The sequence below is a fragment of the Grus americana genome, chromosome 3 (genome assembly GCF_028858705.1).
Source record: "Grus americana isolate bGruAme1 chromosome 3, bGruAme1.mat, whole genome shotgun sequence".
NCBI lineage: Eukaryota > Metazoa > Chordata > Aves > Gruiformes > Gruidae > Grus > Grus americana.
Window position 1 is genome coordinate 73,486,707 of NC_072854.1, and position 27,736 is coordinate 73,514,442.

The following is a 27,736-nucleotide window of genomic DNA, read 5'->3' on the forward strand; positions in this document are numbered from 1 at the left end:
TGGGCATATAGCGGAAAATGAGGTAATTCAGAGAGCAAAGGTAAAATAAGTGGTCTGTTATACTCGGAATGCACAGTCGGTACCTCAGTTAATACACTGTTGTTCCTGGTGAGGAGGAGCTGTGCAGTAGCACTGGCTGTATGCACTAGCTCAGGACTGATACTCTCAGAAGTTCTAATCATGAAAGCAGTAGACTGAGTTGTCACATCTAGAGCTTTTCAACATGAAGGAGACGGTTTAATTTGTGTGCCATTTAATGCAGTCAGGGTAGTGAATAGTTACAATAGCAGTATCATTGATCACTAAGGTATAAAAAAGTCACTTTATTTGCATATTCATACTTAGACTAGAACTGAAAATACAGAGGTTGTTACTTTCAGTTTAAGTCCTTTGAAAAGTGGATGCTTACAAAGGAAATCTAGTAACTGCTCATCAAGTGCTTCACTGTGTCGCCCCTGTCAAGCCAGACTGGCTGTCATGCCAGTCTAACAGCTCTATTCCCTTTCCCTTTTACTCCTTAAAAATATTTTAACCACTGGGATAGCTGTAATCAGTAATAAATTAAAAATACTCACAAATGTCTGCAGTGTAAAACCTGTTTTTTAAACAAGATTAAGCTCTTGAGAACTTGGAACACAATGTTCTGCTACTCATGTTTATTAAAGAACTGCTACTTGCTACAAAGAATGGTTGGTTGGCTGGCAGGAACTCAAAAGGGGGCTTGAAGTTTGCATGGAACTACTTCCAAGAATTCATACAGAAATATATTTTTTTAAAACTCCATTTCATTTTTTTATGGGTAGGAACTTTAAAAGTGAGAGATCAGATCAGGATCTATTTTACAAGTTTCCTAGACAAGGAATTTGCTATCAAGCAAAAACTAATTCTGATAATTTAAGAAACCAATTCCAGTTACCTGGAATTTAAGGTCATGAGTGACATACTCAAAACCTGTTAAATTTTGGCCAAATTAGTGCCTGTTACTAATTTGTGAATCTATGAACTTCTCTATTTAGGTTTATCTCAGAGTAGGAAAGGCTTTTGGCAACAAATTTTTTATAGCACTAAGCCTTCCATCATGATCTTAGTTTGAGAATGATGTGCCTACGTAAGTGTGCAGATGACTTAATGTATACAAGTAAACCAAGGACAAATCTACGTAGGACAATTAGACCTTGGTGCTATTTTTCAGTAAACTTAAAACCACTTGGTAGGGGGGAGAAACAAGAAGTTTCAGACAACTTGTATATTTTCATGCAGTAAGGAGTAAAAAGCAATCACTGGGAAAGATAATGTAATTTGAAAATGGAAGCGTGCTCAGAGCTGTTCAAGACAAAGTACTATGGCTGTGTAATGCAAGTGTAACTCTACAAGGAGACTATTTGTGTGCTTATAATGGAGTACATATTCTTGTACTTCAAAGGCTATCATAATATTCCTCATTAAGATGACCGATCCATTTTTGGACCTGATCTCCAAACTCCGTTATTCCTTCAAAACAGGTGAAGAAGAACCCAAGAAGTGGTCAGCTGGTGACTTACGGGCCAGGTACAGCACTGGAGTAGCCAGCTGTGGCTTCCCTCTTGGGGTTACCGTGAGGGCCTGGCTGTGCTAATGGAAAGGCAGCTGTGGGAGAACGCGAGCTCAAGTGGAAACAGGTCACCATGGTACACAGCAACACACACACACCAAATTAAGTAGTAGGAGTCCCCAGTCTGTGATCTAGTCTCCCAAGTATGTCGTACACATCTTCTGGCTGTTGCCATGACCTGTGGAAGGTTGCTAAGTTGCAGGCTGTTTACATACTCATTCTAGGCTGCAATTCCTATTTTCAAGGGTTTCTTGATGGCTGGCAGAAAAGTGTTTGTTCCTCAGCAAGGATTATTTGCGTGTCAGGTAAGCGAATTCAGTGAAGCTTGCCAAATCAGCTGAAATAAAGTTTCTTTAAAAGAGAAACAAGAAATGTACAGTTGAAAAATTGGTAAATACATGAAACCAAGATGATAAGGAAGCAGCAGCAATGTATTGGATTGATACACTGATACAGCTACATAATCATGCAAGGAAAGAAGGTAACGGAGTAGATACCCTGTACACTGTTACCCACTTGAGCATTATATCAGCTTCTTTATTGGATTTGGCTAATGATACAACCTCTTCTTATTTTTCAGCTTTGGAGCTACAAACGTATTCCCTAAGAGCATACTGAGAAGAAACTTTTCCTGTTTAACTTTCTTTCCTGTGGTTGCTTTGTAAACTAACAAGTGCATTCTCTCACCTTTTACACAACAGCAACTGGATTTTTATTGCTCCTGAATTCAAGATCAATAATGTAGTCATTTATATTCTGAAAACAGCAAATTATGCATAACTTATAACACTTACGTGATGCTATGATCTTAAAGACTGTGCCAAATGTTTTGCCCTCTAATGCTGTTTGTGACTTTCTGAAGTACTGTTGGTCATATATAAAACACTTGCAAGAAAAAAAATCTGCATAATGAAAGCCAAACAGTAACTTTTTCTTAAAATAGGCACAGGAGTATAGCATACAGGAACTTTCTATCAACAACTAATTTGTTGGGGGTCCTAAGAACACTGAGACTATACTCAGTTACAGACGGTGCATTAGACTGGAGCACAGTTACTAGGGTCCGTGTGCATCTGCTTTTGAAAGCGGAAGGATTATATAAGTCTCCACAAAACAAGGCACATTCTTCTACTTAAAAATTCATCTGTCATATTGCACATCCATTTGGGGGCAGATTGCGCTCTCCTAACTAATGGAATAAAGTTTGGTATTCCATATAGTCATTTGGTTTTATACTGTGCCTTGTTTCAAAAGGGCAGAAATACTTTTTGTTCCCCAAGGCAGGTACTTTAACGAGAAACTTGAAGTACCATTGGTGGTAAAAGGCAGGTTTTAAACTATGTACCTTATAATGAGTTGGCATTGTAACGATTTACTGGTACATACTGTTTTCCACTCAAGAAGCTCAAGGTACTTTGCAATCATCAAATCTTTACTCTCCTACAGGAGCTTACACAAGCCCTCCAAGTAAATCCTTGGCCTCTCTTCTGTCCCTTTGCGCCTGGCAGAAGAGCCACCTTGCTGTTAGGGCTACCAGGACTCTGGGTTTGCTTGGGGACGTATTACCCTGGTGCAGACACCCCGCAGATATGTGGGGCTGGCCAGGAGCGTCCCTCCAAGAACTGCGTGGGTCACTTGGCTGGAAGCAGGAAAGGAGCTGTGTGCTGGGCTGGCCTGGCCTGCGGTATCTGTTGATAGCCGGGCATTGATGAGGCTGATGTGGCATACTGAAAGGGCCCTCTGCTGAAATATGGTGGGACTTTCTCCAGCTCCCAAGACATCTGAGGCTGGGGAGGATGCAGAGATGGCTTTATATTTTTATTGGATTTTGAAAAAACAAACCTACTAGAACAGTTATTCCTGTAATGTTTACTGTAATGTTATTGCATGTTTATGCTGCCTAGTTACTTCTAAAAATAACAAACTTTTTTTTTTTAAAGTTAAGGAAATAGGCTATACAAAAGCCTGTGCAAAAGTGAAAATAATCTCCTGTAGCGCCCAACCTATTATTACAATATAATTCTGCAACACAATTCCTAAAATGGTCAGTCATGCCAGAACTTCTGTAGCTTAGTCTGCATAGAAGGCTGCTAAGCAGCTAAAACAGTTCATGCAGTTATCACTGCTCTGACACAGCACCGAAGACTAAAAAATGAGAATAGCAGTACTTATCTGGTAACCAGTTCTTAAATTGCTTAGTCTTCTTTCAGTCTTCAGACTATAAAGGTAAAATCTCAGCTATTCTTTTCTTGGCTGCTGTACTGTCAAATTAGAACAAACAGTGAAAGTGTTAGTTCATACTTCTATCAGAGTTATCACAAGAAAGACAGTTAGACTTCATTTAGAAGGCTTGGATCCATAGATCGCTGATTAGTTCAGATTATTAATCAACATGATCAACTTTCACTTAAAACAGTGGTCTTAAATTCTTTACATTAGACTAGTTATTTTATATTTAGTTCAACCTCTTTGAGGAACCACAGGCTATCTAAATTTTTCAGCAATTAACATTTTACCCAAATCACTAATGCATTTAATTCAGCTTACCATATAATATAAATGTTTTCCCTTTTACAAGCAAGACTGTACAGTGTGCTGCCTTTCTCTTTTCTATAATTAGCACAAACATTTGGAAATCGCAATACTTTCTCCGTATCTTAACAAGAAAGAAAATGACCTAAAAAGGGAAGAAAGGCTAGTCTAGCACAGCTAATCTAAACATCACCCACAACTTGCAGTCAGGGACACCCCTGCACCCCTCCTCCCTTCTCCAACCAGATCTTTTCAGTATTTGTATTTTGGTTTTGTTTTTCAAACTCTGTCTTCACTACAGATTTCCCTACTTGGAAATATTATCGTTTGAGATCACTGCACAGCAACAACAGACAAAGCTGTGCCAAGCAGCCAACTGACCCATGGTGTTCAAGTTTGTAAAGAATATGTACGCTACAGACACAGGCTACCCCAGCATGGAAGTAGGAAGTTCATCTGTCATTTTAGTAGTGTTCACATTGTTCAGATAACTGTGTGCTATTTCTGTACCTAGTAGACACTTTTCAAGTAAGAAAATTATGAAGAAAAATATGACTTTCCACTTGGAAAACTGAACTTTGGACTGCTGTATACTGTCAAACTTCTTGATTAGTGTCTTTATTATAATTTCAGCCAGTAATACTTTGTCTAGGTTTCCTGAATGTAACAAAGGGTTCAAAACTGAGTTCACAAAAATACGAGAACAATTTTATGCCAGGAAGAGGCAGTATAAGAAATTAGAGGGACTTCTGTAGCATAAGAAAGCCATGAACATGTCTTTCCTGACTGGTTAATCATCCACAGCAATGGGAATTGGATGAACATGGAATCTCAGCGTTAGTATTTCAGTAGGGCTCTATGTCAAAAGCTAGATTCGTGATTCTGCAGAAGTTTAGTGCACAGCAACAGAAAATGCTTTTAAACATGTTTTACATAAACATAAATATAAACAGAGCTCCAATTTCTGGACACTCTAGAACCCTTTTAGCTACAGCAATTAGGCAGATACTGAAGATGTAACTGTTGACATTACAGTTGGTACACAGCCTTGGTGATTTCTCCTGTGAATCACCACCACCTGCACAAATTTTGGATGATAAACCATACATAAAGGCTAACTAGCTGGAAATTACATGAGGCTAGACCTATCAGTACAACTTAGGAGAAACTCCACAAAGCAATTGACTCTCAGAGATTGCGATTTCTAGAGCCCCTTCTTGGATACTAGTGCCATGGAAAAGTAATCCGTCTTTTTCATACAATTCTCCTGATTTGGTCAGTTAGAAACTGTATTGGGTTTGCATGGCAAGGTTTTGGTAGCAGGGGCTACAGAGGTAGCTTCTGTAAGAAAGAAGCTGCTAGAAGCTCCCCCTGTGTCTGACAGAGCCAATGCCAGCCAGCGCCAAGACGGACCTGCCACTGGCCAAGGCTGAGCCCATCATCCTCTGGGATAACAGAGTTAAGGAGGGGGGAAAACTGCTGCGCAACAGCAATTACAGCCAGAGAGAGGAGAGAGAAGATGTGAGAGGAACAACTGCAGACACCAAAGTCAGTGAAGGAGGAGAGGGAGGAGGTGCTCCAGGTGGTGGAGCAAAGACTCCCCTGCAGCCTGTGGAGAAGACTATGGTGAGGCAGGCTGTCCCCCTGCAGCCTGTGAAGGGTAACAGTGGAGCAGATATGCACCTGCAGCCCATGGAGGACCCCATGCTGGAGCAGGTGGAGGCACCTGAAGGAGGCTGTGACCCCTGTGGGAAGCCCCTGCTGGAGCAGGCTCCTGGCAGGACCTGTGGCCCCATGGAGAGAGGAGCCCACACCGGAGCAGGTTTGCTGGCAGGACTTGTGACCCCGTGGGGGACCCGTGCTGGAGCAGTCTGGTCCTGAAGGTCTGCACCCTGTGGAAGGGACCCATGCTGCAACGGTTCATGAAGAACTGCAGCCCGGGGAAAGGACTCACATTGGAGAAGTTGGTGGAGGGCTCCCCTCTGTGGGAGGGCCCCCACACTGGAGCAGGGGCAGAGTGTGAGGAGTCCTCCCCCTGAGGAGGAGGGAGCAGCAGAGGCAACATGTGATGAACTGACCACAACCCCCATTCCCTGTCCCCCCTGTGCCACTGAGGGGAGGAGGTAGAGAGATCAGGAGTGAAGTTAAGCCTGGGAAGAAGGAAGGGGTGGGGGGAGGTGTTCTAAGGTTTGCTTTTATTTCTCATTATTTGTCTCGATTTGATTGGTAATAAATCAATTTCCCCGAGTTGAATCTGTTTTGCCCGTGACGGTAATTGGTGAGTGATCTCTCCCTGCCCTTATCTTGACCCACGAACCTTTTGTTATATTTTCTCTCCCCTGTCCAGCTGAGGAGGAGAGTGACAGAGCGGCTTGGTGGGTACCCAGTGTCCAGCCAGGGTCAACCCACCACAGAAACACAGTCAGCATTAACAAACACCTGGACTTGTACCAGTGACAATAAATTGAAGACTTTAAAATAAATTTGGCACTAAGCATCGCTGTGTTGCTAGTTTACTATTAGAGTTGAGATAGATCTACCACTCAGTAGATGCTGTAGGTGCAAGTATATTGCTAGATCCTAAACAGCTGTTGAGGACACAAAGGCACAACGTTTATTATTACAATTCAGACAGACCACTAAGATGGCAGTTTGTTCCCACAAGAATGAACAGTTAACGGTAGTTTCTGGGACAGTTAAAAGCACCTTGATTATTAGGGGTTTGGCCTCTTTATGCGAAAGTTTTTTGATGGGACCCGTAAAGCTTGCCAAGTTGGAATGAAGACTTAATATTGGGGGGAAAAAAAAAAGGAAATAGTCAAGTTTAATTTTGTGGCTGTAAAAAATGACTGGATTACGGGGAAGGCTTTTAGGTTTGAGAATAGCGTTGAGGACGGCAAGGGAAGAGCACTGGTCAGGCAGTACTAGGATAAGGGGACACTTTGGCAAAGGAAACTAGTTTATTGTTAATTTCTTAGACGGCTTAAGGTGACACTTAAAACTAAATTTAGGGTTATGGTAACAGCCCAGCAGTGGAAGTACTTCTTCAGCTCCTGCAATCCCAAACAACAATAGCAAATGTAACATCCCCCCACCCTACCTTTACGCTAGCTAAAATTCCAGTTTAGAGGTGACAAATCCATAGACCATGCAAATCTAACCATGGAAAAAACCACACATTTGCCTTTGCTTCTGAGCTTAAACCCAAACCTTATGGTACCTATAGCTCACCAGTCTCAGATCTAATGAGAATCCATTTTATCCTGTCTTCAGCTCTCACTCAGTACACAACACAGTAGTATTCATCAATAAAACTTGCTCTTCTATTCCCACTATCCCCACCCCAGGGGACTTCAGAGTCCCAAGCCAATCTGTAGTTCTAGTTTTTATCGAAGTCTTGCAGGATCCAGCAATAAATCCAGTTTTTCAGCCATTCTTGTTTGATCTCTCAATGCCAACCCTAATCTGAACTAGTGTTTTCAAGGAAAGAGCAGAAGTCAAGCTTGTCGCTTTCTGTCATCTTTAACTTTAATCTAACACTCAATATTGACAGGCACAAAAAGGGATTAAGGCAGAACCTGGAGAAGAAATGGACTGAATTATTTTTAAAGCTAGTATTTGGCACATCAGAGTCTAAAGAACTATTTTTTTATTGTTCTACATGGCTTACAGGTCTAAGATGAGGACTCGGTACTTACAGGCACAAAGAACTTAAGGTTTGTCTAAAGGTACACGTGTTGCTGGTTTCTCTTTACACTGAGGCTTAGACAACAGCCAAAAACTAAACTATCAATCAGATGTCTTGTTGGATCCTGCAGTTTCCTATCTGGGACCGACTGGAATGAGCAGAAGCATATGTTTTTACGTAGACACAATATGCTGGGGTGCTTTTAGGGCTACTGTCAAGCTTGAACTTTAGGATAAACCCCCAAGTTCATTGTTACATTCTGTATTGCCGCTTAAATGAAAGTGTATGGTAAAGAGGTAGATATTTGAAAGGCAATTATATGATAGGCTATGAGTAACTCGACTCTAAGTTTGAGCAAAAGCAAAGATTAAAACGTAATGCTTTGTTCCACAAAAGCAGCAGTGCTACAGTGAAGGCTGGTGCTAGCAGAAATGCATGGAGGACAGCCAGAATTCCCTTAGCTTTGGTTATGTCTCGAGCAGTGGTGGCATATCACTTACACAGGCTCAGTGAGGATCAGTGAAAATGAGCTAAAGCACTCTTAAAAATAAATTTGGCAGTACATACACTTCAGTGTGTCATTGCCCCTGAACACAGGAAACAAGCAGCCATCTTTTGAGGCAGGATTTCTTTTGAGTCATTGAAAGGCCTTCATCCTGTTCCCAGAACTTGACCTAAATAAAGTTACCACTCCTCTGTTTCTGTCCTTAAACGCTTCTGAAATGGGTGTATTCAGACAAGGACTGCCCTATAAATGGTTGGATTGCGTCCTCTTTCTCAGTCATTCTTTGCAAGCCCTGAATATTGCTACATGCAGGAGTTGCCAAATTACAGAAGAGCAAAACAGAATGCATGCAGTTGGCAGCTAGGGAGTTTTTTAAAAAGCTTTCTAACCTCCTCCAATATTTCACATTTCTAGACTCACTGCAGCTGGCCACCTGCCTGCAGAGAAAACGTAAACATTGTGGACACTGAAGTGTTAGTTCAGGCTAAGCCTTGTTTGTCGTGCTGCATGTGTGGCAGTTACTTAATGATGTGTTTGCTGCTCTAAATTAAGTCTGGGCTCTCAGGAGTAATTGCAGTACCTTCACTTAATGAAGTAATACTCACTTGCTACAGTTAGTATACATAACACATAGCCTTGTGCAACCTGGAAACCTAGTATATACCTGCAGAGATAATTCTCCGTTCCGGTCCTAATTTTAGGAGGCTAATCCGGGGTAAGTATTAAGTCCCAACTGGTATTTTGGGAGGGAAGTCCCCTCAACCGCCTGCATGCGGTTAGACAAGCAACGAAAAAAACCCATGCGGGGCAAAGGCCTGACGGAGTGAGTCGCTGCCCGGCCGCTACCGCCCCGCCCCGCCAACCGGGTGGCAGGGGCCGACAGGAGCGGGGGGCGGCGGCCCGGGCACGGTGTCCTGCCCCCGGTCCCGGCCCCAGCCGGAAGTGCGGGCCAGACGCGGTCCCCGAGCGGCGGCGCGGCCTAACGGAGAAGCCTCCACTCCGACGGACTCCGCTGCACGCCATGCTCTTCCGTTTCGGCGTGGTGCTGCCGGCCCGGATGACGGAGGGCGGCGGCGTGCTCCTGGTGGCCGGTTCCCGGCCGGAGCTGGGCCAGTGGGACCCGCAGCGCGCCGTGCCCATGAAACCGGCGCGGCCGACCGCCCCGCTGCCGGCCCAGGAGCCCGCGCTGTGGCTGGCGGAGGTGGTGCTGCCGGACGAGGACGCCTCCAGCCCCTTCTGGTACAAGTTCCTCCGGCGGCAGGGCGGCGACCTCCTCTGGGAAGGTAACGGACGGACGGGCGCGCGGGGGCGGCCCGGCGCTCCCCGGTCCTCGCGCCGGCGGCTGGGCGGGGCCGCGGCCTTTGCTCCTCCCGCCCTGGCTGGAGGGAGGGGCGGCCGGCCGGCGCGCGGGGGCCGCCGTTGGCGGCGGGTGGGGTCCGCGCGTTCGGACGTTGTTGCCGCGCCGCGGGGCCGGCGGGACCGGTCAGCGCCTGGGCGGTGGGCTGCAGCGAGGCCGGTGGTGGGAGCGGGTCGGGCCCGGCGCCGCCCGGACGGCCCTCAGCAGGCGCGGGGCTGTCGGGGGTCGGCCAGGAGGGGCGGCTCCGCGGGGGCAGAGCAGCGGCGGGAGCTCTTCTCCTTGAGGGATCGCTTGCCTCGCTGGCGGCTCCGACAGCTCCGCCTCTTGCCCGGTGCCCCGGAGCGTCGCTCGGGGACCGGGAGGGGTGTCCCCATCAAACGGGCCGTACTCTGAACTTGATGCTGCCGGTGCAGGTAGAACCTCCTACCTAGGCTGTCGTGACATGACATGAGCACTCGCTAACAAAAACATGTTTTTAACCGTGTGATGGAGGAGAGCGAATGCAGAAGGAAGCTCTTCTAGGTTGGTAAAAGTTCTTCGAAACAATTTCATTATTTTTTCCTTACTTGAGGCAACCATTGTGTTGATGTTTTGTTTTCTTTCTTTCCCCAGAAGCAAAGAACTCAGAATTTCCTACTTATGCGTTAAGATGTGACTTGTTACTTTATTTCAGTAAGCTGAAATGCCATAATGGCATTTTCAGGCTGGTAAATTTTACTGTCAGAGTTGCTGAAAAAAAACAAATAGGGAAAAGGTCTATCACAGCTTTTCCAGTCTTCTTACTCTTTCAGTAGTACTTCCACCATGATTTTCTCCTGGTCTGTGTCGTCAAATGTTGAATAACTTTAGTCAGTTTCCATGTGTTGGTCTAGTGTCTTTAATTTAAGTATCATACATAAAAGAGAACACTCGTACAATTGTATGCTGAGTCAAAGACAGTTTTAAATATACCTCTTGTCACCGAGGAATGGATCGGACTTGGTGAAAGGAAGACAGATCACTAGGTAATTTGTGAGAGGTTTTTTTTAACTTATAAAATAGTTTTATAATCCATATACTGAAATAACACATTGTAGAGTAGTTGCTCTTCACCCATTTTAAGAATACATATCACACTTTTAAACTGCCATTCTGTCATATAGTCTAAAAGATGCATGTCGTCATAACTTGCATTTATTTTTTCTTCTTTATACTAATAAAAGACTACGTGTTAATAATACATTTGTAGAAGTTTACATCATGAAGCACTATTTACACCATGTAATAGTAATTGTTTTATTTAGCAGCTGAAATAAATAGTATATACGGCCTGTTTTAACCATGTTTTTCTTTTGCAGAAATGCAGGAAAAGTGAATTTATGGAATAAAAATCTTTGCACCTGTCCAAGGAAGCAGAATTGGGTCTCTTTTGAAGGTGCCAAGTTGTACATAATATGCCAGTGATATTGGTATATAAAGAGGTCCTCACCACACAGAATATAGAAATAATAATGGTGTGTTCCAGTCTGTAGAGAATCTGCAGTTGTAAGGTGGTGGCTCCTGTCTAGTTGGGAAGTAATTGTATCTCAAGGTATTTGTCTGTACCTGGGAGCATGTTTAGTAACTGTAGTCTGTTGAGCAATAAACATATTCTGTTTTGGCAGTAATGCTACTGATGCAGTTTTGGGATTAACCTGTGTGGGATTTTCTTCTTACTGTGAATGCTCAGCAGTTTGAGCTTATTGCGTAGCTAGAATGATAGAAAACAAACAGGCATATCATCCATATCATTCATATCAACCATTTTTTTTCCTAAGTTGTTACTTACATTACAGGAAAGAACTAAATTTGCTTCAACTCTGAAATTTATTGTTCTTCATATATTACATGAAGGGAGCTTAAGGATGCTTTTCTATCCAATAATTAAGCAATATCTTGTGGCCTTTTTATGTAATTTGTTTTAATGATTTTTTCTTTCAACTGTAGATCAATAAAAGTTTTGGCTGTCACCTGCTTATTCTTGTAAAAAATCACAGTTTGAAAAGACAGCTACCTTTTTTAAAAAAAAGAACAAAACTTTTTTGTGATAAACAAATGCTATACTTTGGCTCTTTAGTATCCTATGTGCTTTGGGAGACATTTAGCAGTTACAGAACATCTGCAATTTTGAAGACATGGTCATGAGGAATAGAGGAAGATGCAGAATGATACTTGGTCTAAATTTATGAGTTGAAGCATTCATCTGTAACCAGAGAAACTCCTGTCCAGTTATGGATGTCAGATGTTAACATATATTGGATGTGAAATAATGTGCCACATTTAAGAATAATTACTCCCAGTCTTTTTATTAGTATACCTCATGTGAGAATTCCACTAGTAATGCACAGTATTTTTATAACACTGCAGTACATGTTGCATCATATGTTTTGAGTATAAATTTAGTTCATCCTTACAGCCATTCCAGTGCAGTCGGGAAACTGAAAGATAAAATGAGTGTATTTGTTTCTGTGGGCTAGATGAGTCAAAGTCATGGGCCAGTATTCTGTGGCTTTTGGGTTGCGCTGGGGGTCTGGTAAAAAGCCTTCAGGCAAGGCTTGGCCTGTGGGAGGGTTGCTGGCTTGTTGCTTGTGTCTGGAGGGAACTAGGAGGATGAGGTGGGATAGGAGACTCGCTTGTGCTCCAGAAGGGTCAGATGCTCACCTCTGCGGTCCCAGGGTGATGCTGGTCCTCATCCGTCCAGGCCCTGACACTTAAAGCCATTGGGCTCTTCTGGCTCAAATCATGTGATTTCTCTGGCCCAAGTGAGGTTTCTTCAGGGTTGGTGCTTTGCTTACCTGCTGTGAGCTCAGCAGAAAGGCCTGTTGTCCAGGAGGGTTTTTAACTGTGCTACAGTATCTGTGGAAAACAGGTTGATTATGTTGAGCTGTAGAACCTGGGAATAGGTTTACCCATTAGAAAAAATAAATGAATGTATGTACCTACCTTCCCCCCTGTTCCCCTGCCTTCTATGTGTCTTTCTGTGTACTTTGTTTTTCATGTAGATTCTTTGGAACTGGGTTTATTTATGTCTCTCAGCTTGGAAAGTAAAAGTATATTGTGCCTACTGTTAAAACTAAATAAATACAAGGTGAAACTTACAGTTGAATTTATTTTTGTTAATTTATGCTTGAACACTCATCTATGCCTTTTTTCCCCTTTACTCTGGTCTAAATAAACTGTAGGTACTATAGAAGATACATGTTCCATAAAAGGACAGAGGAGTTACTAAGGGTATGCCCCAGCTGTATTTTGAGATGACGGAATACAGTCTATTGACACTTGATGTTTTGAGAAGAGGAGGAAATTTATATAAAAAGTATAAGCTTATATTCTAAAGTATTGATCCATTTTCACATAACCATTAGTTTGATGTAGTTGGTGCTTGCTTGAAGCTTGACAGATACAGTATTGCCAGTTAAAGCTGAAAAGCACGATCAACCTATGTTCTAGTAATTTATACAGGTGAGCAGAGCCTTATTCTTTCCAAAAAACCCATCTCTAGTTTTGGGAAGGGGGGAGGAGAGAAAAGGAGATGTCTTATTTGCACTTACTTGCTGCTGTTCTCTATGGTTTCTGGGGGGCCCAAAACAAACACACCACAGTTTGATGTAGGAAGAGTTAGGTTACGCAGCCTGGGGCTTGGCATGTCGGCCTTCCAACATTTCCAGTTCGTGCTCCTGTGAGCTCGTTAGTTACAGTTTAAGCCATCTGTTGAACAACACACATAGTTTAAACAGACTGGTACATTTATGGAGTGACAAAAGTTTTCATAATATTGTAATATAATTAGTGAAATTATCAGAAGTAAAGTTTGCTCATAGATTTTAAGGGTTGAGCACATGATTGGCTGAAAACATTGGTGATAGTAAGGCACAGTGAGATTTCATTTTTAAAGTGGCAGTGTGTTGAAACTTAAAACAATCTCGCATCTCGGCCTCAACTCTGTGGAACAAAATTTCTTATTTTAATGGAGGAGATTCTTTAAAGGCTGTATGGGAAGTTAATACCTACTTGCCATTCGAGTTGGAGAGATTGTAACCGAATAAAAAAATATTTGGGGCTAAGCCATAGCAGGACAAAGCAATTAAAAATTTTTTTATGCTATTCTGGAGAAGTACAGTTGGATGCAACGTTATTTTTCTGTAACTGAGATGTATCTCTTTTTTTTTTTCTTTCCCAAAGCTAATCTACAGATCCTCAAATTAGATAGCTGGTCTAATTTTTCTATTAAAAAAAGAAAAAAAGAACAACTGGAGAGGATAGCATTGCTTTATATCTCTTTTAATGCGGATGTTTTATGTACTATAATTCCCACTGGGTGTCGCCATTTCACCTGCGTATAGCCAGTGATTACCCAGTTTCTTGCAGCTACTTGCACAAATTTCATTTGTTCTGCTTTTGAAAATAATGCAGAGTTTTACCTACTTCCTCCATCCCAGTCTTGTTCTGAAGTAGGTAGTGACTAGGAAGGAACACAAAGTGCAATTGCATGTTGATAGCTGAATAATTGTGCATAATATGTGTTTTGTTTGTGGGTGGCTGTTGCTTCCTGGACAATGCTAGGTGTCTTAATGCCTTTCAGATGTCAGGAAACTTTATGAGTAAAAGTGGATAACTTGGAAATCTGCTACCCAATACCTCTTTAATGAACAGAGAGAAACTTTTGTTTACAAAGTGCAATAGCTCCTGGTGTTTTGTTCTTCAACCCCCTCAAGACATATATTTAGCATGGATTACGGTATAATTAATTGGTAGCAAGTTTTTCATTACTTCCTATCTGTGTGTCAGCATTAACCAACTTATAGCAGACTACTGGAGATCAATAAAACAATGGAGAGCTGCCCATGAAACTGCAAAATTAGAAGAATAAAATAAGTAGGTACACATGCATTCCTTTGGATTTGGCAGGTATGTGTCATTTCCTACCCACAGAGATAATCAGGGCCCAGCTCTGACTGCTGTGAGAGCCTAATTAAAGCATTTGTGGTTGTAACAGTAACATTTCAATAAATGCCTTGTTTATGTAAATACCGTATTTATTTACTGTTTTTCCCAACCCCCACTTCAGTCCCTGCCCTTGCTTCCAAGTGACAGCAACGTGCAGTGTGGGTCAAGAATTTCTTTTCAATGGCGAGAAGCACTGAGAAGCGATAAGTAAAGTAACTGGGATGACACTTTGGCTAAGATGTAGCTTGTTTCCTGCCTACAGTTGAGTAGCCTTTTCTGGTACGGTAGAAAGTAACGATACAATGCCATAGAGAGTTTCCAAGCAGTTAGGAAGACTGTATTACATCATACATTTTGTTGCTATCAGCCATTACTCTATCATCTGCATTTCCTTTATTATTATTTCCACCATCTGTCAGAGAAGAAACTCTTTTTTCACATGAGTTGAATTCCCTTTTAGTTGCTTTTCTGTGGCTTAATCTACATCATTAGACAGGGCGTTTGGTTAAAAACTCATAGTGCAGTATGGTAGCAGCTCCCACTGAGAAACACCTGTGCCTAAGCAGACCTAGAGAAAGAGAGAAAACAAATGTTTTTGAAAGTTGCCTTTGAAAATTCTTATTTTCTCATCTCTGATCCAAAAAAAAAAAAAAAGCCTTGTTGATTAACAGCATTAAGTGCTGAGGAGGGCTTTCTTGTAAACTTTTTAGTTCTAATTCTGGCATAATAAAAAAAAAAATCCATAAAAGAATTCTCTTAGGAGTAGACTAATAGACTAAAAAAATCTTAACTTTAACCTGCATTTTAATAGATTTCAAACTTCTTTCCTTGGTTATATATATCAGCCCTATCAAATAAGAAATTGAAACAGTCTGCTTTAAGTCTGGTAGAAAACAAACGTGTGGTATATGATACAAATGGTCTTCTGCTTTTTGGCATCTCTTTTGGGCTGGCAAATGCAAGGAAACATTTCTGAAAAGCAAACCAGTCATGAAGAAGGAGTTAGGGAACTAGGCATGGCAAATTAACAATTTTGTCTTATAGTAATATTAGGTATTTAAGTAATAAAATAAATTCATCTACTGTTTGCAGAATCTAAAGGGAAGATGGTTTATTGACAGCAGAAAAAGTAGTGTTAAAAAGCAAAGTATACTTTTTAATAAAAAAAATACGAGCATACGTCTAAGGGTTAGTGCATGACATACAGAATTGAAATGTGTTATCTGGTGCTATTTGTCCAAGGTGTAAGAGCAAAGGGCAGCTATTCAGGGGCTTTGCTGAGACTTCAGGAAGGTGGGACTCCAGCCTAAGAGCCTGTGGCAGACTCAAACTGCCAAAACACCGGACCTCGCTCAGTTCCAGTGAGAGGAATTCAGCCTCCCCTACCTCTGTTTTTTAACAATCAATAGCAATTCAGCCTTGGTGGGATTGAGACAGATCCTATTTCAAGACATCAGAGATGGAATTTCATTCAGACAGTTAGGCAGCAGGGACATTTTCATGACAGAATCTGGTGTAAAGGGTAAGTAAATTTGAATATTGTTAAAGTGTAGTGATGGAGGCCCAATTAGAGTAATGTCTGATAATGACACCGTGCAGTAGCACATTCAGATAACTCTGAGAATCAGCTCCAAAATAGGACTTGAGGTTTTTCTTTGTTGTACTGTTGGTATGAAAGATTAAGAAGCTAGCAAGTACTTAATCTTTTAAATCCTTCATTTTGGAGCTTTTTCTCCTGTATGTTTCCTTTAGTTCCTGTTCTATTACTATTTTTTTAAAAAGTCTTCTATTCCTCAAACCTTCCCCATTCATCTGCCCCCAGGGTGTTTATAGTGCTTATGATGTTATTAAAATCTTCCAGGGAATTTCTAAGCGTGAACTCAAGATGTTCATTTACCTTGTTAAAGGACCTTATTTAATATTTCAAATGTAATTACTTACACTATTTAGGCATACTTAAAATTTTGACTTGATGTGTAAAGCCTGCTGGTTCATGCAAAATTTATGACAAAGATTAAAAGAGTAAGTCTTTGCTCTTACTGATTTGAAGTAGGTGATCTGAAAATTTCCGGGTTGCTTGCTGTTTGGATTTGTTAGTTGCCATTGAAGCTAATGTGCATATCTAAGGTCATCTAAGTAGCCCCGTGGTTTTTCAAAGGTAGCAGTGGACTGCGAAACACGCTGACTGTGCTGGGGTATGGAGGTTTGAAAGGTGTACGCTTGTGGTGTAGGGTCTGGCTAAGGCAGGGATGAGATATGTGGCACTTCTACAGCCGCTGCTGTGCCCTGGAGTTTCTACATACCTTCCTTCGCACAGGAAAAAAACCAGAAAAAAAATTAAAACTTCTAGCAAGGTATACAACAAGCCAGTAGCTGGGACAGCTGCGGCTGAGCAGTACACTAAGTGGCTTTGCTGCGAAGAGCTCTGCAGAGACAGTGGAAGAGGCAACCTGATTTTTTTTGTTCATGATTTTTTTGTTCACCACTTAATGGTGCTAAGAAATTTCATTGACCCAGATTTTACTCATTATCTTTTAAGATCAAACTGATAATTTCACCAGTGTGACTCTTCCAGAACATTATGCAATCTGTGTGCTGTTGGCAGAGTTCTGGATTATACTTTTTTCATCTCTTTAGTGCAACTGTAATAAAATAGTAAGTGACGTTTTTTCTGTTACTGTATGTGATTAGATCAAATTTCAGAAGATCCTCTTCTGGTCCCTGCTTATCTTCTTCCAGTCTTTGACCTTTGGACATCTTTTTCTTACTATATCTTCATCTGATTTTCCTTTGTTTCATTCTTGTCTCCATCTTTTGCTGGTGCCATTTATCAGTTATGTGGAGATCTGTGGGTTTAATGTTTTGTTTGGTTGGTTGTGCAGCTAGCTTCCTTCGTATGTCAGTTTGATCATCCTTTATATGCATTAAACCAGGAGCCATATGTGCAGTCATGCAGATTTTGAAGGAGTCCGCTGTGAGGCTTGAGCTGTAAGCGGGGCTGCTGGTTGCTTTGTTCTCCAGCAGTTCCCTACCTACATCAGTGGATTCTACTGCGCAACCATCCGCAGTAGAGAGCAACAGGTGGGTTGCAAAAGCAATGAGAAACTTTATAATTTAATGCCTAGAAACTTATTTTTCTCTTTCAGATAAGTGTTTTTGCTGTGAATGGTCACAAAGACAGAATTTAAATAAAATCATTGTGGACCTGGTTGAAGGAGAAAAGAGTGCTACCCTATTGGTTAAATTAGGACCTGTATCTTCTAATAAACTCTCCCAAATTCCTTTTGTTCTTTAATTAGGAAAGCTTACATGATCAATTAGCAGGATGATCAGTACCGTTCAGATGTTTAACTTACCCTTTCTTATGGTTGAATTTTACATGTTTTCAAACAACTGTGTATTTGCCTCCCCCCAAAAAAATAATTAAACCAATGTTTTGCCACTTGGAACAATATGAATAAAAACAAGATTAAGAAAAATATTAATTTAGACATGGTTTGGGCTGTAAAAGCATGTGTTTCCTGTTGTGTATTGCGCTTTCTCAAAGGGCATTTGTGCTTGTTTTCTTTTCTGCAAAGATGAACAGGTAAGTGGAAAACAGATGTGATTTTCTCTGCTTTACTGCTGGCTCTAGGAACAGAAAAGTTGAAATGCTGTTAAAATCCCCCAAAATCTTTTAGGCTGCACAATGTTTTCTTGACTATAAAACCCCCAAAATTTCACCCAAGTAATTGTTTATTTCTTATGAAAAGTACCTGGAAGCCTACACAGTGGTCTGATGGTGTGTGCTGTGAACAACATGTGAGTTCTGAGACCAGTGCTCTTGTCTTGCAAATGGTGGTGAGGAGGCACGCGGCTGCTGCATCTGAGCAGGGCGTTTGAATGGGAGCCGTGGTGAATTCCCACTCTGGAGGCCCCCCTCGTGGCAGGGTTTATTCAAAATATCTTGAAGTCTTCGCACAAGGTTTGGGTAAGCTTGGGGTTACTAGTCAGTGTAAGGGGACAGATGTATTTACACGAACTATTTGTGCACCAAAGGGTTCCTTTTGGTGAGAATTTGCCTTGCAGCTCCCCTAGGGATTTTGGAGCATGCCCTCATGCTCAGCACTGGTATTCTTCAAGCTATTTCCCTCCTAGTGGAGTGAAGTCTAGAGCACTCACTCACAATAGGGATGCAAAGTCCTCCAACCGTATAGTCTCTGCGTGAGGCGTATGTGCAGGGGACTGGCCAGTGGTTCACACTTTGTTGCTGGTAAAGATGTGGTGTGCACTTGTAATCCTGGAAGCATGTTGGATTGCAGCAAATTAAATTGTAGAGGCACTCTGACAGATGTGGTTGCCCAGCATGGTCCCAGTTTGCAGGTGGGGCCTTTCCAAGCTTCAGGTACAGAAACTAAACTTCAGCCTTCAGTTTTGATAACTTTATGAAATGCTTTGTGCATTTGAGAAGTGAGCAATAAAGCTGAACGTAGTTTCTGTGGGGAAGGGCTGCTGCATCTGACTTCTTAGCGAAGTCACTTAGAAAATCCGAAGGTGTGGTGGCCTTTCAGATAAAACAGGTAATGGGGACCTGTGGGGTAGGACAAACTTAAGCTTTAAGTGGAGTAGGAAGCTGGTGTGGGTATGAGCAGCTTCCGACTTGAGCAGGCATGTCCAGACTGCATACAGGCAGTCCCACGGCGCTTCTGTCTGCACTGGCCACTGCCTTTTCTCTCTGGTGTCTGCGCAGAAGGTGAGAAATTAGAAAGGGCAGCAACACATTTCTCATGCACTGAGAAGAGCCACATTCTGCTGAGCTTGGTCCCACTGCCTTCATCACACACTCTGTTTCCTCCTAAACTAACCAACCACACCAAGAGCCCTGGACTAGAGAGAGAGCGAGGGAGCAGTGCTCTTGACCTGTGGTGCTGCTGGTCACTGCCTGTAGCTAACAGCTTGCCCTACTCATTGTCCTGGGCGTGGGAAGGTCTCCATGCTCCAGGGATGCAAATCCAGAAAGGACTTTGCTTGGTCTATAGTGGTGAGGGAGGGGAGAGTCAATGTTTCAGTCAGTGTGCCAGATTTTTATCCTGCCTCTGAAATCTATTTTGTTCTTTTCATGAGCTCTTCCAGTGCTTGTGATAATTGTGGTTAGTTATGGGCTGGCTCTTCTGAGTCTGACGGAGTCATAGAATCATAGAATCATAGAATGGTTTGGGTTGGAAGGGACCTTAAAGACCATCTAGTTCCAACCCCCCTGCCATGGGCAGGGACACCCTCCACTAGACCACGTTGCCCAAAGCCCCATCCAACCTCGCCTTGAACACTGCCAGGGAGGGGGCATCCACAACCTCTCTGGGCAACCTGTTCCAGTGCCTCACCACCCTCACAGGGAAGAGTTTCTTCCTTATATCTAATCTTAATCTACCCTCCTTCAGCTTGAACCCATTACCCCTTGTCCTGTCACTACACTCCCTGATAAACAGTCCCTCACCGTCTCTCCTGTAGGCCCCTTCAGGTACTGGAAGGCCACAATTAGATCCCCCCAGAGCCGCCTTTTCTCCAGGCTGAACAATCCCAACTCTCTCAGCCTGTCCTCATAAGAGAGGTGCTCCAGCCCTCTGATCAGCTTCGTGGCCCTCCTCTGGACTCGCTCCAACAGCTCCATGTCTCTCCTGTACTGGGGCCCCCAGAGCTGGACGCAGTACTCCAGGTGGGGTCTCGCAAGAGCGGAGTAGAGGGGCAGAATCACCTCCCTCGACCTGCTGGTCATGCTTCCTTTGATGCAGCTCAGGACACGGTTGGCTTTCTGGGCTGCAAGCACACACTGCTGTCTCATGTGGAGCTTCTCATCAATCAATATCCCCAAGTCCTTCTCCTCGGGGCTGCTTTCAATCCATTCCTCACCCAGCCTATAGTCATGCTTGGGATTGCACCGACCCCCATGCAGGACCTTGCACTTGGCCTTGTTGAACTTCATGCGGTTCGCACGGGCCCACCTCTCCAGCCTGTCAAGGTCCCTCTGGATGGCAACCCTTCCCTCCAGTGTGTCGACCACACTGCGCAGCTTGGTGTCATCAGCCAACTTGCTGAGGGTACACTCGATCCCACTGTCCATGTTGCTGACAAAGATGTTGAACAGTGCCAGTCCCAGTACCGACCCCTGAGGAACACCACTCGTCACCGTTCTCCACTTGGACATCAAACTGTTGGCCACAACTCTTTGAGTGCAACCACCCAGCCAATTCCTTATCCACCGAGTGGTCCATCCATCGAATCCATGTCTCTCCAATTTAGAGACAAGGATGTCACGCAGGACATTGTCAAATGGCTTGCACAAGTCCAGGTAGATGACATCAGTTGCCCTTCCCTTATCCACTGACACTGTAACCACATCATAGAAGGCCACCAAGTTTGTCAGGCACGATTTGCCCCTAGTGAAGCCGTGTTGGCTGTCACCAATCACCTCCTTGTTTTCCATGTGCCTGAGCATAGTTTCCAGGAGGGTCTGCTCCATGATCTTGCCAGGCACGGAGGTGAGACTGACTGGCCTGTAGTTCCCTGGGTCTTCCTTTTTACCCTTCTTAAAAATGGGGGTTATGTTCCCCCTCTTCCAGTCGGCGGGAACTTTGCCAGACTGCCAGGACTTCTCAAATATGATGGCGAGTGGCCTGGCCACTTCATCCTCCAGTTTCCTCAAGACCCGTGGATGCAACTCCAGGTCCCATGGACTTGTGCACCTTCAGGTTCCTTAGATATTCTCGAACCTGATCTTCTCCTACAGTGGGCGGTTCTGCATTCTCCCAGTCCCTGCCTTTGCCTTCTGTGACCTGGGCACTGTGGCTCAAGCATTTGCAAGTGAAGACTGAGGCAAAGAAGTCATTGAGTACCTCAGCCTTCTCCATATCCTGGGTAACCAGGTCACCTGTTTCATTCTGGAGGGGACCCACATTTTCCCTCGTCCTCCTCTTATCACTGACATACCTATAGAAGCTTTTCTTGTTGTCCTTGACATCCCTGGCCAGATTAATTTCCACTGGGGCTTTGGCTTTCCTAACCTGCTCCCTGGCTGCTCGGACAGTTTCTCTGTATTCTTCCCAGGTTACCTGCCCTTGCTTCCACCCTCTTTAGGCTACCTTTTTTTGTTTGACTTTTTAGTCATGTAAGTCTACCACAGATGAGATGCAAGGAGTCTGCTCCATCAGCAGAGCTAAAGGGGCTAAGATGACACTTAAGGCATGTTTTGCCTGGATGTACCTCGTATCATGAGGTTGATACACCTTACTTCAGACAGGGGAAACTCATGGGGAAAGGTGTAAAAAGATAGGGATGGAAAAGGAAGAACTGAGAGTTATCCAGCTAATGATTTCTGCTCATCACCCAAGCTGTGCTCATTTTCCTAGCTGTATGCATTCTGCAAATATATTACAGAACATGTAAGTGATGCTAATTGTTTTCCATTTAAAACACAGTTTATGATCAGTTACCTTGAATGAAAGCTGGTTTCATTGGCTGACTTTTATTTTTGTATTAAATGGAAGATAAAAGTTGAGAGAATTCAATCTGTAGGCCTTTTATAGCAGCTCTAAATTATCAGTGAATTCTACATTACTCCTCCAAACTTGTCACCTGGTTCTACTTCTGAAACTGTTTCCTTGCATTGTTGTTTTATGGCATCCAAAATATGATGGTTTTCCTGTGACAAAGTGTGCTAGCAGAAGCATGATGTGAGCTGGTACAACAATTTTCTCTTTTTTTGAAACTTATTTGTTAAATGCGTCTTGCGAAGCAAACTGTGATGAGAAGCACTTTTGTATCATTTGGATATTGCCTGGGTAGTGAGATCCCGATGGTTTGTGGTAATTGCCTTCTTTCATAACTCTTGCAAGGGGAATAGAGAATTCAGCTTCCTGAACACAGTTCAGTGTGATCATACTGTTCTCTAAATTAGTATTTCTTGGAGATGGTAGCACTCTCCCCTTCCTGTCTGAAATTATAGCACTGTATTTCTTGAATATATATACATGAATGTATATACACACACACATGAATATGTATGTTGAATATATATTCATATACATTCTATTGCACCGACATCATATTTCAATAAAAGGGTTGTTAATTCATAGATCAGTATATTATGTAAGGAGTAGTAAAGAGCTGTGCGATTCTCATGAAGAACGTTACAAATGCAAGCTGTTATTGTTTACCTGAGTCAAAGGGAAACTTACCTTTTGAGATTCCTGTTTGACTGTAGGCCACAGCGGGAAGGTGAGGTTGAGTGGTGCAGAAAAATCAACAGCTATAAATAACAATTAGAGAAGGAAGCTTTTCAGCATGAGATTTGACAAAACTTGTTTGAGGGAACAAATGAAAAAAACATCTCATGGCAATTTACTCTTGGCCCCGCTTTCATGTGTGGTTGTAGGCTAGGTGAGGGAATGAATGATGTTGAAGGTGGAAAGGTTACAAGGCAAGGAATTTACTGCTGTTTAAGAAGGCAGATGATAGAGAAGGAAGGAAAAAAAGAGCTAAGAATTAAAGCTGGAGGAGAAGGAGGATGATCAGTAAACCTGACAAATGATAGAAGAATGTGCACCTCAAGCAGCAGCAGTTGGAGATGGGAAAGTGGGAGGCATGTAGTGGTGCAACTGAGATATGAAGACAGAGAAGAGTGAGGCTTTGTTGTCTTGTAGGACTGACTAGCACCTCAAGGAAAGAAGAAATTAAGAGGGAGAGATCATAGATCGCGATTGCAAAAATTCATGCAGAGACCCTCGTGGGAGAGGAGGAACTGCTGTGAGCAATGGAAGAGGCAGTCCTTGAGGGAGCCGGAGTGGGTACAAGGGTGCCTGTGTACAAGGAAAGATAGGGCTGGGGGTGACGAAAGAGCCAGAGATCCTGAGAACATGGTTCAAAACTGCCAGGGTGCAGTGAGGGCTGGCGGTTCCCTGGGGAATGGGGGCTGGGGGCTGCAGGGAACCTCCCCACAGGGCTGGCAGCCAGGATCCGGCAGCTGGGGTCAGTGGGGCAGCCCCAGCCCCGGGCATCAGGCACCTCCCGGGGCTGGGGCTGGGGCTGGGACAGGATGTCTGCCCATGGGTGGGTGCGGGTCAGGATCAGACACAGCATTGTGATGGCACGGCCGTGGTGATGTGCATCGCTACAGACAGGTATCAGAAAGTAAAATGGGGAAGGCAGGATGTATTAGTTGTGGTTGTAAAGATTTTGCTGAATACATGAAGTCAATTAAGTGTCATAAACATCCATAAGTTTTGTTATGCTGTTGTATTTGTCGATGTATGCTGCTTTCTTCAAATGTTGTTTAAAAATAGTAAGAATGTGTAAACAATTAGAAATGTGAGATAAAAATATAGTGGTAAGATTTGTAGCTTCAGGAGCTATGTACTGATCTTGCTCACCTTATTTATCAAAAGCTGTGTCCTACCATTGCATACAATGCATAATGGTTCAGCAACATAGAAAGAGAAAATACTTTTCTGCCTCGTATTTTCTTTTTAGTAAATAATAATATTTCACAATTATGATAAAAAGTGCTGCATGTCATCTGGAAATAAGGAGATTGTTTGAGCTTTACTATTAAATGTTAGTCTTATTCTCTGATCATTGCATTAATACATCTCCCAAAATGCTCTTGCTCTAGCAAATTTCCCTAAATGTGGTGCTTGGAAGCTGGTCATGCATTTACGTGCAGCGTGTAATTGAGGATATTCCTTTGGGCATAATTTTACTCAGAGATATTCTAACCTCATTAATAATGTATAAGTGTAACAGGTTTACATTAAAAGCAAGCCATAGACTAGGTCACTTCTAATCTGCACAGTAATTCCTACATGACAATTAGTATTACAATAAGGATGTAAAAATGGGGGCAGGGTTAGAATATACATGGAATGAATTTTTGGAAGCTAGATAACCTTTTGATTGATGACATGACCCCGCTCAATTCAAATTGCTTACTCTGGCATGGTATTAAAAATTGGTTTTCTGTATAAAAGCTCACATTACTTCTGTAAGAGAAGAAGAAAGGGTAATGGATACTATTAAATAGTGGAAAACTGCAAGAAAAATTCTTACTTTAGACAATGTCGCTTTAGGTAACCGTGATGACTTGGTGCTGCAGATGTGACCGTCTCTTTCTGGGTCATTTCAGGCAACTTTTACTGTGTACAAGCAGACCTTGTAAGTGGGACACGTGCATCTAAAGAATACAAAGCGATTGTTTATCAGTTAGCAAACATAAAAGGCAGGATTTAATGAGCTCCTAGGCTGGGCATTGGTGTGCGTCCTGTCCCCGACAGGACACCTGAAGAGCCTTTGCAGGCCAAGCGGCGGTGAAGGAGGTGGAGGAGGACCACCCTTCTCTGCTCCCTTTTCCCACTTGCCTTTCTTCTTCGGGATTTGATGCCTTCCCATGTTGGTGTTTTTCCTCTTGAATCCTTAAGCTGGTCACCACGCCAGTGTCACCAGGCCTACCTTTGTTTGTGGTTTTACCTTTCTGATCTTGCGTGGCCGTACTCCGTGCTTTCTCTGAGGTTTTTGTCGTAGCTCGGCCATTTCCTTAGAAGTAAGCCTGAGGCGCGGTGATGCTGCTGTGCCGTGTCAGAGCTAGGCCTCGGGCCACAGCAAGCTGCACCCCCGCGAGGGAGGTCACACAGCAGAAACGTTCAACGTATTATCAGACATCAAATAAGGAAGTTGTTAAATGAAATTAATTATTCTTGAAATTGTAAGTGCCACGGTTGATGGTTTGGGAGTCTTATGCAGCTTTAATGTTTTTTAAATAATTTGCAGATTGATTTTGATGCTGAGCATTTGCTTTGTGGCACTGCTTCTGTTACAACTATTTCAGGTGTTAATAATATGTTATGAGAAATGCAGTCAGAGCAGGCAGTAAACACTCCTTGCGTTAAATACTCAGCTAACATCTCCTGCAAATCTTTCAGAAGATTTTCTGGATACACAGCCCGCAATTGTCCTTTCTTCTGTTCTAGGTAATGGGCCCCATCATGATCGAAGTTGTGTTTACAACCAGAGCAACATAGTAGATGGAGTTTACTGCCTCCCAATAGCACACTGGATTGAAGTCTCTGGACATACTGATGAGATGAAACATACAACCGACTTCTATTTTAATATTGCAGGACATCAAGCTATCCATTACTCCAGGTAAAAGAAAAGTGCAGGGCTTGGCTAGTGTCAAGTATTCAAACAGAAAATCTGTACCGACATAATGTCAGCAAACTTTGTATTTGAAGTGGTTAATGGTAGTATGTACGTATGTATCTTAACAAAGATTCAACACCTCTTTTCAATTAAATGTCACCTTTGGCAATAAAAAGGAGAGATCCTGATTTCAAGTATACCTGCAGCCTGTACAGGTGTGTTAAGCTGCATCACATCTGAAAATGACTAGTGGTAATTTATGGATAAATTGATGAGGAACTGTCATTTTCAAATGCTTGTCCACATACATGCATATTTACATATGTATGCAATGTGTTTGGTTTGGGATTATTTTGCTGAAGAACATCTCCTGGGAAGCAAAAAGAAGATATTCCAGCATCAGAACTTCAGGGCATCACATTATTGCTCATGTGCGGCAGCAACTGCAATTAGTGACAGCTGTTATAGATGACTTCTGCTTCCGTGTGTGCATTTAAAAAAAAATACTAAAACTTAGACAAGTCTTAAAATGTTTGTACTTCCGTGATGTTCACTTGAGTCCCTGCCTCACCAGTGAAGCATCCTGGCCTGAATTAGGAGGCAGTAAAATTTAAAGAGAAGAGGGCACCCACCCATTAGGGCTGCAGGTAAAGCACAGGCTGTATATAGAGCAGCAGCCTCAGCACTGGTGGTTAACAAAGTGGCACTGAGGAATTTGGGACCATTTGTAACTTTTTCCCTATCTCCAGGCGTGGATGTGGCAGCAGGTTTGTTGATTGATAATGACTGCGTGAATGCTGGCAGCCCTGATGTGCCTCGTGCAGCTGGTGTTGGTTACAGAGCAGTTAGTGATCCCAAAGGGATGTGTGTTTTTTGAAGAAATCAAACCACCTCATACTTTTGTTAGGTCTTAGCATTGCTTTGTGTGAATTTCCCCAGATTATGGTTTCAGCTACGCCAACCTCACTGTCTTGTCTCCTCTTTCCACCCTTTTGTCTCCATCCTCCCACAGGGTAGGAAGCAGAATTGTCTTTTTCTCGTCAGAGTTTCAGTGTATGAGGGAAAGATTTCCTTCTCTTGATATCTTTTGTAATAGCATGGATTCCTAACCACTGTTAGGCATATGTGGGTATTCGTGTGGCTTGGTACCTTTTCCCTGAGACTCCCTCAACCTATATAATACGCCTGACAGACTATACTGTGATCTGTATCTTAAGCATCTGTTTCCAACACCCTGTCAGAGAAAAGATCTTGTTTATTCCAAAGCACAGACTTGTCAATCCCAAATAATCTTTGCTTGGCAGAGGAAGTTTGTGAGAAAGAAGAACAACTGTCAGAAAGCGAATATCTAAGTACCAAAGGCTAACTTATCTTCCTTTCCAGAGGCAGCAGTGATCCATTTAATACTGCCTTATCTGCGTGACTGTATGTTTCCAAGATTAGGTAAAAAGCTGCAGATTCCACTAAAGAGTATTTGAAGAAAATTTTCTGACTTGTGTAGTCTTTTCCAGATGAGGATTTCCTCCTCCGTTCCCCTCTCTCACTCACGTGCCTTCATTGCAAGGCAACCTTATATGTACATCTTCAGTAATTCTTATCTCATTTCTTTGAGCTATATTAAGTGAGCATACTCCATAAGAGTCCTGTTGCATAATTATTTTTAATACTTTGAAGACATGCAGCCTTAAATGACTTTTTAATTATTAACAGTTGGGGGCAGATTCACCATTCTGCTGGTTATAACAAAGCAGCCCAAAAATATTGGCTAATTAAGATTTTTTTTTGGCAGAGCAGCTGAAGTGAGCTGATGAAAATGTCTTTATTTTGTAATGGATTTATTGATTCAGAAGAATACTATGGAGATTAGTATCACCGAAAAGAAAAAAAAAACACATAAAAACACCCCGCAAAAGAGAAGCAAAGAGCCAGTCC

The 27,736-nt window shown here is 42.7% G+C and overlaps 1 protein-coding gene across 3 annotated transcripts in view; it reads left to right on the top strand.

Moving 5' to 3' along the window:
• Nucleotides 1-8,807: 8,807 nt before the first annotated feature.
• The window catches only part of EPM2A (EPM2A glucan phosphatase, laforin), a 46,253-nt gene continuing 27,324 nt past the window's right edge, over nucleotides 8,808-27,736 (top strand). The window contains exons 1-2 of one of the 3 annotated variants that reach the window (XM_054821840.1): nucleotides 8,808-9,599; nucleotides 25,633-25,807. In XM_054821840.1, the coding sequence (XP_054677815.1) occupies nucleotides 9,338-9,599; nucleotides 25,633-25,807 (437 nt within the window). In that variant the 5' untranslated portion in view covers nucleotides 8,808-9,337. Of the gene's footprint in view, nucleotides 10,196-17,698; nucleotides 17,720-25,632; nucleotides 25,808-27,736 lie in introns of those variants that run through there. The other 2 variants (XM_054821841.1, XM_054821842.1) reach the window with 2 other exon arrangements.